Consider the following 15,094-nt stretch of genomic DNA (forward strand, 5'->3'; position numbering starts at 1 on the left):
AGCGTTGTTGAGCTGTGGTGTGTTATTAGTGTTGTTGAGCTGTTATTAGTGTTGTTGAGCTGTGGTGGGTTATTAGTATTGTTGAGCTGTGGTGTGTTAGTGTTGTTGAGCTGTGGTGGGTTATTAGTGTTGTTGAGCTGTTATTAGTGTTGTTGAGCTGTGGTGTGTTAGTGTTGTTGAGCTGTGGTGGGTTATTAGTGTTGTTGAGCTGTTATTAGTGTTGTTGAGCAGTGGTGTGTTAGTGTTGTTGAGCTGTGGTGGGTTATTAGCATGGTTGAGCTGTGGTGGGTTATTAGTGTTGTTGAGCTGTGGTGTGTTATTAGTGTTGTTGAGCTGTTATTAGTATTGTTGAGCTGTGGTGGGTTATTAGCATTGTTGAGCTGTGGTTGGTTATTAGTGTTGTTGAACTGTGGTGGGTTATTAGTGTTGTTGCGCTGTGTGGGTTATTCGTGTTGTTGAGCTGTTATTACTGTTGCTGAGCTGTGGTGGGTCATTAGTGTTGTTGAGCTGTGGTGGGTTATTAGCGTTGTTGAGCTGTGGTGTGTTATTAGTGTTGTTGAGCTGTTATTAGTGTTGTTGAGCTGTGGTGGGTTATTAGTATTGTTGAGCTGTGGTGTGTTAGTGTTGTTGAGCTGTGGTGGGTTATTAGTGTTGTTGAGCTGTTATTAGTGTTGTTGAGCTGTGGTGTGTTAGTGTTGTTGAGCTGTGGTGGGTTATTAGTGTTGTTGAGCTGTTATTAGTGTTGTTGAGCAGTGGTGTGTTAGTGTTGTTGAGCTGTGGTGGGTTATTAGCATGGTTGAGCTGTGGTGGGTTATTAGTGTTGTTGAGCTGTGGTGTGTTATTAGTGTTGTTGAGCTGTTATTAGTATTGTTGAGCTGTGGTGGGTTATTAGCATTGTTGAGCTGTGGTTGGTTATTAGTGTTGTTGAACTGTGGTGGGTTATTAGTGTTGCGCTGTGTGGGTTATTCGTGTTGTTGAGCTGTTATTACTGTTGCTGAGCTGTGGTGGGTCATTAGTGTTGTTGAGCTGTGGTGGGTTATTAGTGTTGTTGAGCTGTAGTGGGTTATTAGTGTTGTTGAGCTGTCATTAGTGTTGTTGAGCTGTGCCGGGTTATTAGCGTTGTTGAGCTGTGGTGTGTTATTAGTGTTGTTGAGCTGTTATTAGCATTGTTGAGCGGTGGTGGGTTATTAGCGTTGTTGAACTGTGGTGGGTTATTAGTGTTGTTGAGCTGTTATTAGTATTGTTGAGCTGTGGTGGGGTATTAGTGTTGTTGAGCTGTGGTGGGGTATTAGTGTTGAGCTGTTATTAGTATTGTTGAGCTGTGGTGGGGTATTAGTGTTGTTGAGCTGTGGTGGGGTATTAGTGGTGTTGAGCTGTGTGGGTTATTAGTGTTGTTGAGCTGTTATTAGTATTGTTGAGCTGTGGTGGGTTATTAGCGTTGTTGAGCTGTGGTGGGTCATTAGTGTTGTTGAGCTGTGGTGGGTTATTAGTGTTGTTGAGCTGTGTGGGTTATTAGTGTTGTTGAGCTGTTATTAGTATTGTTGAGCTGTGGTGGGTTATTAGCGTTGTTGAGCTGTGGTGGGTCATTAGTGTTGTTGAGCTGTGGTGTGTTGTTGAGCTGTTATTAGTATTGTTGAGCTGTGGTGGGTTATTAGCGTTGTTGAGCTGTGGTGGGTCATTGGTGTTGTTGAGCTGTGGCGGGTTGTTAGTGTTGCTGAGCTGCTTTTAGTGTTGTTGAGCTGTGGTGGGTTACTAGTGTTGAGCTGTTATTAGTGTTGTTGAGCTGTGGTGCGTCATTAGTGTTGTTGAGCTGTGGTATGTTGTTAGTGTTGTTGAGGTGTTATTAGTGCTGTTGAGCTGTTATTGGTGTTGTTGAGCTGTGGTGGGTTATTCGTGTTGTTATTGGTGTTGTTGAGCTGTTATTAGTGTTGTTGAGCTGTTATTGGTGTTGTTGAGCTTTGGTGGGTCTATCTCCTGTAGTACATTTTTGCTGTTTCATTGAACTATCATCTTTTGAGATGTTTGTTCTCAGGACTCCATTGTGAATGAGACACTGGTCTCAACTGGGATCCCGTGAATAAATAAAAAGTTCAGTAAAAAAATAACAAAATGAATCTATCAGTACTATCTATCAGTACTATCAATCTATCAGGGGAAACTTCACTCTGGAGAGAGGTGCAATAATAGTCTCACAGCATCATCAGCAAATCGTCGTCGTGGGAACAGAGGGGTGTGGTGGTGGCCCGGGGGTCTGGGGTCATGGTGAGGGTGGGGCGAGACATCTTAGAGGGAGGAGGGGCTGAGGGGAGGGGCGCCACGGTGGCCCTGACTCTCCTGTTACCCCCCTGGAACTGACGACCCTGCTGCTGCTGCTGCTGCTGAGAGGGATGGAGGGAGGAGATAGAGAAGAAGGAGTAAGTTCCTGCGTATTGTGTGGGAGAGAGAACAAACACCGTTGTAAATACAACTCATATTTATGTTAATTTATTTTCCCTTTTGTACCTTAACTATTTGCACATAATATTAAATGTATAATGTCTTTATTCTTTGGATGTACATTTTTATTGTTTATTTCACTTTTGTAGATTATCTAAATTTAGCAAAAAAAAGTAACGTCCCTTTTTTCAGGACCCTGTTTTTCAAAGACTACAGGGCGACAGGACGGACAGCTGATCATCCTCACAGTGGCAGACCACATGTAACAACACCTGCACAGGATCGGTACATCCGAACATCACACCTGCGGGACAGGTACAGGATGGCAACAACAACTGTCCGAGTTACACCAGGAACGCACAATCCCTCCATCAGTGTTCAGACTGTCGGCAATAGGTTGAGAGAGGCTGGACTGAGGGCTTGTAGGCCTGTTGTAAGGCAGGTTCTCACCAGACATCACCGGCAACAACGTTGCCTATGGGCACAAACCCCCCGTCTATGGACCAGACAGGACTGGTAAAAAGTGCTCTTCACTGACGAGTAGCGGTTTTGTCTCACCAGGGGTGCTGGTCGGATTCACGTTTACCGTCGAAGGAATGAGTGTTACACCGAGGCCTGTACTCTGGAGCGGGATCGATTTGGAGGTGGAGGGTCCGTCATGGTCTGGGGCGGTGTGTCACAGCATCATCGGACTGAGCTTGTTGTCATTTCAGGCAATCTCAACACTGCGTTACAGGGAAGACATCCTCCTCCCTCATGTGGTACCCTTCCTGCAGGCTCATCCTAACATGACAATGCCACCAGCCATACTGCTCGTTCTGTGCGTGATTTCCTGCAAGACAGGAATGTCAGTGTTCTGCCATGGCCAGCGAATAGCCCGGATCTCAATCCCATTGAGCACGTCTGGGACCTGTTGGATTGGAGGATGAGGGCTAGGGCCACTCCCCCCAGAAATATCCGGGAACTTGCAGGTGCCTTGGTGGAAGAGTAGGGTAACATCTCACAGCAAGAACTGACAAATCTGGTGCAGTCCATGAGGAGGAGATGCACTGCAGTACTTAATGCAGCTGGTGGCCACACCAGATACTGACTGTTACTTTTGATTTTGACCCCCCCCTTTGTTCAGGGACACATTATTCAATTTCTGTTAGTCACATGTCTGTGGAACTTGTTCAGTTTATGTCTCAGTTGTTGAATCTTGTTATGTTCATACAAACATTTACACATGTTAAGTTTGCTGAAAATAAACGCAGTTGACAGTGAGAGGACGTTTATTTTTTTGCTGAGTTTAGTTCACTTGCTCTGGCAATGTTAACATGTTTCCCGTGCCATTAAAGCCAGAGAGAGGGAGATAAAGGGACAAAGACAAAGTCACTGTGTATTTCACATTACAAAGCATTTAGTTATTTACTAGAAAGGGAGTGGAAAGAGAAAGTGACAGAGAGAAAGACAGAAATAGACGAGAGAGGTGAGATACCGTTAAGGGGGAGGAGGGAGAGAGAGAGAGAGAGAGAGAGGCAGACCTGTCTGTCAAGAGACGACAGGCTATGTGCACACTGCCCACAAAATGAGTTGGAAACTGAGCTGCACTTCCTAACTTCGTGCCAAATGTATGACCATATTAGAGACACATATTTCCCTCAGATTACACAGACCCACAAAGAATTTGAAAACTAATTCAATTTTGATTAACTCCCATATCTATTTGGTCACCCTGATACCCACCCTGATAGCCACCCTGACAACTCAAATCTATTGGGTGAAATACCACAGTGTGCCATCACAGCAAGATTTGTGACTTGTTGCAACAAGCAAAGGGCAACCAGTGAAGAACAAACACCATTGTAAATACAACCTATATTTATGTTTATTTATTTTCCCTTTTGCACTTTAACTATTTGCACATTGTTACAAAACTATATATAGACATAATATGACATTTTAAATGTCTTTATTCTTTTGGAACTTTTATGAGTAATATTTACTGTTCACTTTTTCTTGTTTATTTCACTTAAGTTAATTATCTATTTCACTTGCTTTGGCAATGTAAGCATATGTTTCCCATGCCAATGAAGCCCTTTGAATTGAGAGAGGTCAGGGGGAGAGAGTGAATCACTGTCACATTACATGATCTATTTGCATTGCAGGAGACCTTATCAGAGATGACCCATAAAGCTAACACACACACACACACACACACACACACACACACACACACACACACACACACACACACACACACACACACACAAAACCAAATGACCTGATCAGGAAACACTATGGGCTGTAGTAATAGCTGATAGCGACATGTATGGCATGATAATGAGTGACTAGGAGTTCATAGCACCAACAGACTGGCAACTCAGGCTAAAAGAATACCTAAGAATTGACTAAAAAGAAGAAGTCTATTGGTTGTGAGGTAATCATTGGAAGACACAGAGAAGTCTCCACGGTAACGGCCGGGTGACAGTTCCAGTTCCGCTCTCTCTCGTCTCTCTGACCCAGATTGAGACAGGGCGATTCGATTCGCTCAATCACTCCTCTAATACAATGAAATCACCCTGGAGACAGAGTGTGTGTGTATGAGTGACTGTATGTTTGAGTGAGTGAGTGCGTGTGTGCGTGTGAGAAACTTTTGCTAAATATGTCTCTGAAGTCAAGAAGTAAAATACTGCCATCTAGTGCATACTTTCAGACGTAAAATTATCAGCTATATCATAATACAACATCTATATCATTTATATAATCTATATCATCTATTAAATGTATATAATCTATATCATTTATATAATCTATATCTATTAAATGTATATAATCTATATCATAATACAACATCTATATCATTTATATAATCTATATCATTTATATAATCTATATCATCTATTAAATGTATATAATCTATATCATTTATATAATCTATATCTATTAAATGTATATAATCTATATCATAATACAACATCGATATCATTTATATAGTCTATATCATTTATATAATCTATATCATTTATATAATCTATATCATTTATATAGTCTATATCATTTATATAGTCTATCATTTATATAATCTATATCATTTATATAGTCTATATCATTTATATAGTCTATATCATTTATATCATTTATATAATCTATATCATTTATATAATCTATATCATTTATATAGTCTATCATTTATATAGTCTATATCATTTATATAATCTATATCATTTATATAATCTATATCATTTATATAGTCTATCATTTATATAGTCTATATCATTTATATAGTCTATATCATTTATATAGTCTATATCATTTATATAATCTATATCATTTATATAATCTATATCATCTATATAGTCTATATCATTTATATAATCTATATCATTTATATAATCTATATCATCTATTAAATGTATATAATCTATAACATCTATATCATAATAAAACATCTATATAATCTATATAATTTATATAATCTATATCATCTATTAAATGTATATAATCTATAACATCTATATCATAATACAACATCTATAGATTATATAAATTATATGTCATTTATATAATCTATAATTTATATAATCTATATCATTTATATAATCTATCATCTATATAATCTATATCATTCATATAATCTATCATCTATATAATCTATATCATTTATATAATCTATATCATAATAAAACATCTATATAATCTATATAATTTATATAATCTATATCTATATAATCTATATCATCTATATCACAATACAACATCTATATCATTTATATCATAATATAACATCTATATAATCTATATAATTTATATCATCTATATCATCTATACAATCTATATCATAATAAAACATTTATATAATCTATATCATAATACAACAAGAAAGTAATACTAAGTGTATGTTGTGTAGTAAGCTGTTAGTAGCCCATGTGCCTCACCCTAATAAATTGGTCTATTTTCACCTCTTAATTTCATCTACTGTTCTGACTTGGTGGTGAACATGTAGCCTATAACCTGTTTTTGAGAAATATAATAATTGAATATTGTAAGAGCTTTCATTGTCTGCTTCTAGGCCCCCTTTATTTATCTTACGGTTCTGACTTGGTGTACAGGGAGAACACTGTAAAAACGGCCCACGTTCTGAATTCTGTTGCTGTACATTTCAAAAGTGCGGAACACATAGTATATTGACTACGTCCGTCCTACCTCCCTCAATGTCTTAATCGAAATTACGGATTGCCTCTTATCCGCTCGTCGTCCCCCTTATGCCATAGTTTGTACATCTCAATTGTCAGTAGAAACCACATTTGTTTAAGCAAGTCAGCCATATCAGCTATGTTTTTTTAAAAGGCAGTAAATGAGGCTGAATGAACCGTTATAGTTCAATTCATGTGTTGTTTAGTGTTGTTGCTTTGCTGGCATGTATCGCACATTTTTTTTTGTTGACCCACCAAGATTTACATACTAAAATCACCACTGCACAGAGATACCGTGACGAGATCCTGAGGCCCATTGTCATGCCATTCATCCCGCGGCCATCAACTCATGTTTCATCATGATAATGCACAGCCCCATGTTGCAAGGATCTGTACACAATTCCTGGAAGCTGAAATTGTCCCCGTTCTTCCATGGCCTGCATCCTCACCAGACATGTCGCCCATTAAGCATGTTTGGGATGCTCTGGATCGACGTGTACGACGGCGTGTTACATTTCCCGCCAATATCCAGCAACTTCGCACAGCCATTGAAGAGGAGTGGGACAACATTCTACAAGCCACAATTAACAGCCCGATCAACTCTATGTGAAGGAGATGAGTCAAATGGTGGCGAGACCAGATACAGACTGGTTTTCTGATCCAATCCCCTTCCTTCTTTTAAAGGCGTCTGTGACCAACAGAAGCATATCTGTATTCCCAGTCATGTGAAATCCATAGATTAGGGCCTAATTAATTATTTCAATTGACTGATTTCCTTATATGAACTGTAACTCAGTAAAATCTTTGAAAAAATCGTTACATGTTTCGTTTATATTTTTTGTGTTGAGTATATCTTGTGTGAATGTTAGTACACTACAATCAAGTTGAAACATAACAAACAGCTCAAGTATAACCATGAACTTTGACCCCAGTCATAAATGTCCAACGGTTAAACTAATCATTCACCAGGAACACATCATGAGCAGAGAAAAAGATGGTTCTGTGGTCATAGAAACGGAGAAACAGAGTTAAGGATCGTTAGTAGTAGACTGAACAGGGACAAACAAACCTGTCTTGGCTGTCGAGCGGGTGTAGTTGACGGGCCCACTGCTGGCCGTGGTTGGTCCCTGCGGGGAGTCTGTTGGGGTCTGTAGGGGAAATGACAGATCAACTGTTGTATTGTAGTAAGGGTGGTGACAGCAAGTACCTGTATGGATATGAGGGTGGTGACAGCAGTCACCTGTATGGATATGAGGGTGGTGACAGTAGGTACCTGTATGGATATGAGGGTGACAGTAGGTACCTGTATGGATATGAGGGTGGTGACAGTAGGTACCTGTATGGATATGAGGGTGGTGACAGTAGGTACCTGTATGGATATGAGGGTGGTGACAGTAGGCCCCTGCTCCTTAGGTGCTGGTAGAGGTTACTCCTCAGAGAGAGAGGGTTGAAGAGAGACTCTTCTTCTAGCTGACCCACACAACTCTGACGAGAGAGAGGAGAGAGAGAGAGAAGAGACAGAGATCTTTTTATTTTTAAATTCATTTTATTTCACCTTTATTTAACCAGGTAGGCTAGTTGAGAACAAGTTTTCATTTGCAACTGCAACCTGGCCAAGATAAGGCAGAGCAGTGTGACACAGACAACAACACAGTTACACATGGAGTAAACAATAAACAAGCCAATAACACAATAAACAAGTCAATGACACAGTAGAAAAAAGAAAGTCTATATACAGTGTGTGCAAAAGGCATGAGGAGGTAGGCGATAAATAGGCCGTAGGAGCGAATTATTACAATTTAGCAGATTAACAGTGGAGTGATAAATGAGCAGATGATGATGTGCAAGTAGAGATACTGGTGTGCAAAAGAGCAGAAACAAAACAATGGGGATGAGGTAGGTAGATTGGTTGGGCTATTTACAGATGGACTATGTACAGCTGCAGCGATCGGTTAGCTGCTCAGATAGTTGATGTTTAAAGTTGGTGAGAGAAATAAAAGTCTCCAACTTCAGCGATTTTTGCAATTTGTTCCAGTCACTGGCAGCAGAGAACTGGCAGGAAAGGCGGCCAAATGAGGTGTTGGCTTTGGGGATGATCAGTGAATTATACCTGTTGGAACGTGTGCTACGGGTGGGTGTTGTTATCGTGACTAGTGAACTGAGATAAGTCGGAGCTTTACCTAGCATAGACTTATAGATGACCTGGAGCCAGTGGGTCTGGCGACGAATATGTAGCGAGGGCCAGCCGACTAGAGCATACAGGCCGCAGTGGTGGGTGGTATAAGGTGATTTGGTAACAAAACAGATGGCACTGTGATAGACTGCATCCAGTTTGCTGAGTAGAGTATTGGAAGCTATTTTGTAGATGACATCGCCGAAGTCGAGGATCGGTAGGATAGTCAGTTTTACTAGGGTAAGTTTGGCGGCGTGAGTGAAGGAGGCTTTGTTTCAAAATAGAAAGCCAATTCTAGATTCGATTTTAGATTGGAGATGTTTAATATGAGTCTGGAAGGAGAGTTTACAGTCTAGCCAGACACCTAGGTATTTATAGTTGTCCACATATTCTAGGTCGGAACCGTCTAGGGTGGTGATGCTAGTCGGGCGGGCGGGTGTGGGCAGCGAACGGTTGAAAAGCATGCATTTGGTTTTACTAGCATTTAAGAGCAGTTGGAGGCCACGGAAGGAGTGTTGTATGGCATTGAAGCTCGTCTGGAGGTTAGTTAACACAGTGTCCAAGGAAGGGCCAGAAGTATACAGAATGGTGTCGTCTACGTAGAGGTGGATCAGGGAATCGCCCGCAGCAAGAGCGACATCATTGATATATACAGAGAAAAGAGTCGGCCCAAGAATTGAACCCTGTGGTACCCCCATAGAGACTGCCAGAGGTCCGGACAACAGACCCTCCGATTTTACACAATGAACTCTGTCTGCAAAGTAGTTGGTGAACCAGGCGAGGCAGTCATTAGAGAAACCAAGGCTGGATTCGGGTGAAGGAGAAGCTGGGGAGGCTTGGCGAGTAGCTGCGGGGGGGGAGCTGTTGGCCGGGGTTAGAGAAGCCAGGACGAAGGCATGGCCAGCCGTTGAGAAATGCTTATTGAAATGTTCCATTATCATGGATTTATCAGTGGTGACCGTGTTACCTAGTGCAGTGGGAAGCTGGGAGGAGGTGCTCTTGTTCTCCATGGACTTTACAGTGTCCCAGAACTTTTTGGAGTTAGAGCTACATTTCTGCTTGAAAAAGCTGGCCTTTGCTTTCCTGACTGACTGCGTGTATTGGTTCCTGTCTTCCCTGAACAGTTGCATATCGCGGGGACTATTTGATGCTATTGCAGTCTGCCACAGGATGTTTTTGTACTGGTCAAGGGCAGTCAGGTCTGGAGTGAACCAATCTGTTCTTAGTTCGGCATTTTTTTGAACGGGGCATGCTTATCTAAGATGGTGAGGAAATCACTTTTAAAGAATGACCAGGCATCCTCGACTGACGGGATGAGGTCAATATCCTTCCAGGATACCCGGGCCAGGTCAATTTGAAAGGCCTGCTCGCAGAAGTGTTTTAGGGAGCGTTTGACAGTGATGAGGGGTGGTCATTTGACCGCGGACCCATAGCGGATACAGGCAATGAGGCAGTGATCGCTGAGATCCTGGTTGAAAACAGCACAGGTGTATTTGGAGGGCCAGTTGGTCAGGATAATGTCTGTGCCCATGTTTACGGATTTAGGGTCGTACCTGATGGGTTCCTTGATGATTTGTGTGAGATTGAGGGCATCTAGCTTAGATTGTAGGACTGCCGGGGTGTTAAGCATATCCCAGTTTAGGTCACCTAACAGAACAAACTCTGAAGCTAGATGGGGGGTAATCAATTCACAAATGGTGTCCAGGGCACAGCTGGGAGCGGAGGGGGGGTCGATAGCAGGCGGCAACAGTGAGAGACTTATTTCTGGAGAGGTTAATTTTTAAAATTAGAAGTTCAAACTGTTTGGGCATAGACCTGGAAAGTATGACAGAACTTTGCAGGCTCTCTCTGCAGTAGATTGCAACTCCTCCCCCTTTGGCAGTTCTATCTTGACAGAAAATGTTGTAGTTGGGTATGGAAATCTCAGAATCTTTGGTGGCCTTCCTAAGCCAGGATTCAGACAAGGCAAGGACATCAGGGTTGGCGGAGTGTGCTAAAGCAGTGAGTAAAACAAACTTAGGGAGGTTTCTGATGTTAACATGCATGAAACCAAGGCTTTTTCGATCACAGAAGTCAACAAATGAGGGTACCTGGGGACACACAGGGCCTGGGTTGACCTCCACAAGAAAGAGACATAGAGAGAGACATTTGTAATGTCTTTATTCTTTTGGAACTTCTGTGAGTGTAATGTTTACTGTTCATTTTAATGTTTTTTCCCCTTTAGTTTATTATCTATTTCACTTGCTTTGGCAATGTATGTTTCTCATGCCAATAAAGCCTTACATTTAATTGAAATTGAGAGAGAGAAAGAGAGAGGAGAGACATACAGAGAGAGAGTGTGTGTCTGTATATTTAGTCATAGTAAAACAGGTGATTTATCTACAGTCTGTACCTGTATGGTGGTTAGTGCATCAGGTGGGGGGTCCTGATTTGAGACAGGCAGTTGGCAGGGCAGCAGCATCTCTCTGTTTGCCACAGGTTTGAGGAGGAGGGAGAGAGAGGCAGAGGGCTGAAGGAGGTAGTGGCAACACACACCAGAACCAATAGAACTGGAACCAATAGGCTCTGAACGCACCAGTAGGAACCAGTCACGAGCCTGGAAAGAGAGAGGGAGCATTGAGGAGGAGGGAGAGAGAGAGAGAAAGAGAGCAGAACAGACCACCCCAGACCATAACCATGGCCTCGACATCACAGCAGGACAGACAAATGAAGCACCCCAGGGGATCACAACCTCTCTGAGCACCCTCCCTGTCAGCCACCCTCCTGTCAGCCACCCTCCTGACAACCCCCCCTGTCAGCCACCCTCCTGACAACCCCCCTGTCAGCCACCCTCCAGACAACCCCCCTGTCAGCCACCCTCCTGACAACCCCCCCTGTCAGCCACCCTCCTGACAACCCCCCCTGTCAGCCACCCTCCTGACAACCCCCCCTGTCAGCCACCCTCCAGACAACCCCCCTGTCAGCCACCCCCCTGTCAGCCACCCTCCTGACAACCCCCCCTGTCAGCCACCCTCCTGACAACCCCCCCTGTCAGCCACCCTCCTGACAACCCCCCCTGTCAGCCACCCTCCTGACAACCCCCCCTGTCGCCACCCTCCAGACAACCCCCCTGTCAGCCACCCTCCTGACAACCCCCCCTGTCAGCCACCCTCCTGACAACCCCCCCTGTCAGCCACCCTCCTGACAACCCCCCCTGTCAGCCACCCTCCAGACAACCCCCCTGTCAGCCACCCTCCTGACAACCCCCCATGTCAGCCACCCTCCTGACAACCCCCCCTGTCAGCCAACCTCCTGACACCCCCCACCCTGTCAGCCACCCTCCTGACACCCCCCACCCTGTCAGCCACCCTCCTGACACCCCCCACCCTGTCAGCCACCCTCCTGACAACCCCCCCTGATAGAACTCCTGACAACTCCCCTGTCAGTCACCATGACAACCCCCCGTGATAGCCCCCCTGACAACCCCCCCTGATAGCCACCCTGACAACCCCCCCTGATAGCCACCCTGACAACCCCCCCTGATAGAACTCCTGACAACCCCCCCCGTCAGCCACCCTCCTGACAACCCCCCCTGATAGAACTCCTGACAACCCCCCCCCATCAGCCACCCTCCTGACAACCCCCCCTGATAGAACTCCTGATGCCCCCCTGTCAGCCACCCTCCTGACAACCCCCCCTGAGCTCTCCTGACAACCCCCCCTGATAGCTCTCCTGACAACCCCCCTGTCAGCCACGCTCCTGACAACCCCCCCTGATAGCTCTCCTGACAACCCCCACTGTCAGCCACCCTAATAGCCCTCCTGACTACCCCCCCGATAGCCCTCCTGACAACCCCCCCTGATAGCCCACCTGACAACCCCCCCTGCCACCCTGATACCCACCCTAATACCCACCCTGATAGCCACCCTAAACCACACCCTGATATCCACCCTAATACCCACCCTGATACCCACCCTAATACCCACCCTGATACCCACCTTGATACCCACCCTAATACCCACCCTGATAGCCACCCTAATACCCACCCTGATAGCCACCTTGATACCCACCCTGAAAGCCACCCTGATACCCACCCTGATAGCCACCTTGATACCCACCCTAATACCCACCCTGATAGCCACCCTAATACCCACCCTGATACCCACCATAATACCCACCCTGATAGCCACCCTAATACCCACCCTGATAGCCACCTTGATACCCACCCTGATAGCCACCCTGATACCCACACTAATACCCACCCTGATAACCACCTTGATACCCACCTTGATACCCACCCTGATAGCCACCCTAATACCCACCCTGATAGCCACCTTGATACCCACCCTGATAGCCACCCTGATACCCACCCTAATACCCACCCTGATAGCCACCCTGATACCCACCCTGATAGCCACCTTGATACCCACCCTGATAGCCACCCTGATACCCACACTAATACCCACCCTGATAACCACCTTGATACCCACCTTGATACCCACCCTGATAGCCACCCTAATACCCACCCTGATAGCCACCTTGATACCCACCCTGATAGCCACCTTGATACCCACCCTAATACCCACCCTGATAGCCACCCTGACAACTCAAATCTATTGGGTGAAATACCACAGTGTGCCATCACAGCATCAAGATTTGTGACCTGTTGCCACAAGAAAAGGGCAACCAGTGAAGAACAAACACCATTGTAAATACAACCCATATTTATGTTTATTTATTTTCCCTTTAGTACTTTAACTATTTACACATAATATTAACTTTTGTTAGTGTAATGTTTGAGGAGGGATAGGGAGGCTGACAGCTGTAGTGGCAACAACACCAGAACCAATAGAATTCTGATTGGCACCAACAGGAACCAGCCTGAAAACACACAAACACACACACACACACTCTCTCCGTCTCAATTCAATTGAATTCAAGGGGCTTTATTGGCATGGGAAACATGTGTTAACATTGCCAAAGCAAGTGAGGTAGATAATATACAAAAGTGAAATAAACAATAGAAATTAACAGTAAACATTACACTCACCAAAGTTCCAAAATAATAAAAACATTACATATGTCATATTATACATATATATATATATATATACACACACAGTGTTGTAACAATGTACAAATTGTTAAAGTACACAAGGGAAAATAAATAAGCATAAATATGGGTTGTATTTACAATGGTGTTTGTTCTTCACTGGTTGACCTTTTCTCGTGGCAACAGGTCACACATCTAGCTGCTGTGATGGCACACTGTGGAATTTCACCCAGTAGATATGAGTTTATCAAAATTGGGTTTGTTTTCAAATTCTTTGTGGGTCTGTGTAATCTGAGGGAAATATGTGTCTCTAATATGGTCATACATTGGACAGGAGGTTAGGAAGTGCAGCTCAGTTTCCACCTCATTTTGTGGGCAGTGAGCACATAGCCTGTCTTCTCTTGAGAGGCAGGTCTGCCTACGGCGGCCTTTCTCAATAGCAAGGCTATGCTCACTGAGTCTGTACATGGTCAAAGCTTTCCTTAAGTTTGGGTCAGTCACAGTGGTCAGGTATTCTGCCGCTGTGTACTCTCTGTTTAGGGCCAAATAGCATTTAGGTTGCTCAGTTTTTTTGTTAATTCTTTCCAATGTGTCAAGTAATTATCTTTTTGTTATCTCATGATTTGGTTGGGTCTAATTGTGCTGTTGTCCTGGGGCTCTGTGGGGTGTGTTTGTGTTTGTGAACAGAGCCCCAGGACCAGCTTGCTTAGGTGACTCTTCTCCAGGTTCGTCTCTCTGTAGGTGATGGCTTTGTTGTGGAAGGTTTGGGAATCGCTTCCTTTTAGGTGGTTGTAGAATTTAACGGCTCTTTTCTGGATTTTGATAATTAGTGGGTATCGGCCTAATTTTGCTCTGCATGCATTATTTGGTGTTCTACGTTGTACACTGAGGATATTTTTGCAGAATTCTGCATGCAGAGTCTCAATTTGGTGTTTGTCCCATTTTGTGAAGTCTTGGTTGGTGAGCGGACCCCAGACCTCACAACCATAAAGGGCAATGGGCTCTATAACTGATTCAAGTATTTTTAGCCAGATCCTAATTGGTAAGTCGAATTTTATGTTCCTTTTGATGGCATAGAAGGCCCTTCTTGTCTTGTCTCTCAGATCGTTCACAGCTTTGTGGAAGTTACCTGTGGCGCTGATGTTTAGGCCAAGGTATGTATAGATTTTGTGTGCTCTAGGGCAACAGTGTCTAGATGGAATCTGTATTTGTGGTCCTGGCGACTGGACCTTTTTTGGAACGCCATTATTTTGGTCTTACTGGGATTTACTCTCTCTC

General features: G+C 43.8%; 1 protein-coding gene across 1 annotated transcript in view; it reads right to left on the reverse strand.

Annotated features, from left to right (window-relative positions):
* Window positions 1–2,189: 2,189 nt before the first annotated feature.
* Window positions 2,190–15,094, reverse strand: part of LOC139417037 (meiosis 1 associated protein) — a 62,162-nt gene continuing 49,257 nt past the window's right edge. Inside the window, exons 9-12 of the mRNA XM_071166271.1 lie at window positions 11,177–11,380; window positions 7,981–8,096; window positions 7,681–7,759; window positions 2,190–2,369 (exon numbers count right to left, since the gene is read on the reverse strand). Of these exons, the coding sequence (XP_071022372.1) occupies window positions 2,190–2,369; window positions 7,681–7,759; window positions 7,981–8,096; window positions 11,177–11,380 (579 nt within the window). The remainder of the gene's footprint in view (window positions 2,370–7,680; window positions 7,760–7,980; window positions 8,097–11,176; window positions 11,381–15,094) is intronic.

This window comes from Oncorhynchus clarkii, chromosome 9, assembly GCF_045791955.1.
Source record: "Oncorhynchus clarkii lewisi isolate Uvic-CL-2024 chromosome 9, UVic_Ocla_1.0, whole genome shotgun sequence".
Classification (NCBI taxonomy): Eukaryota; Metazoa; Chordata; class Actinopteri; order Salmoniformes; family Salmonidae; genus Oncorhynchus; species Oncorhynchus clarkii.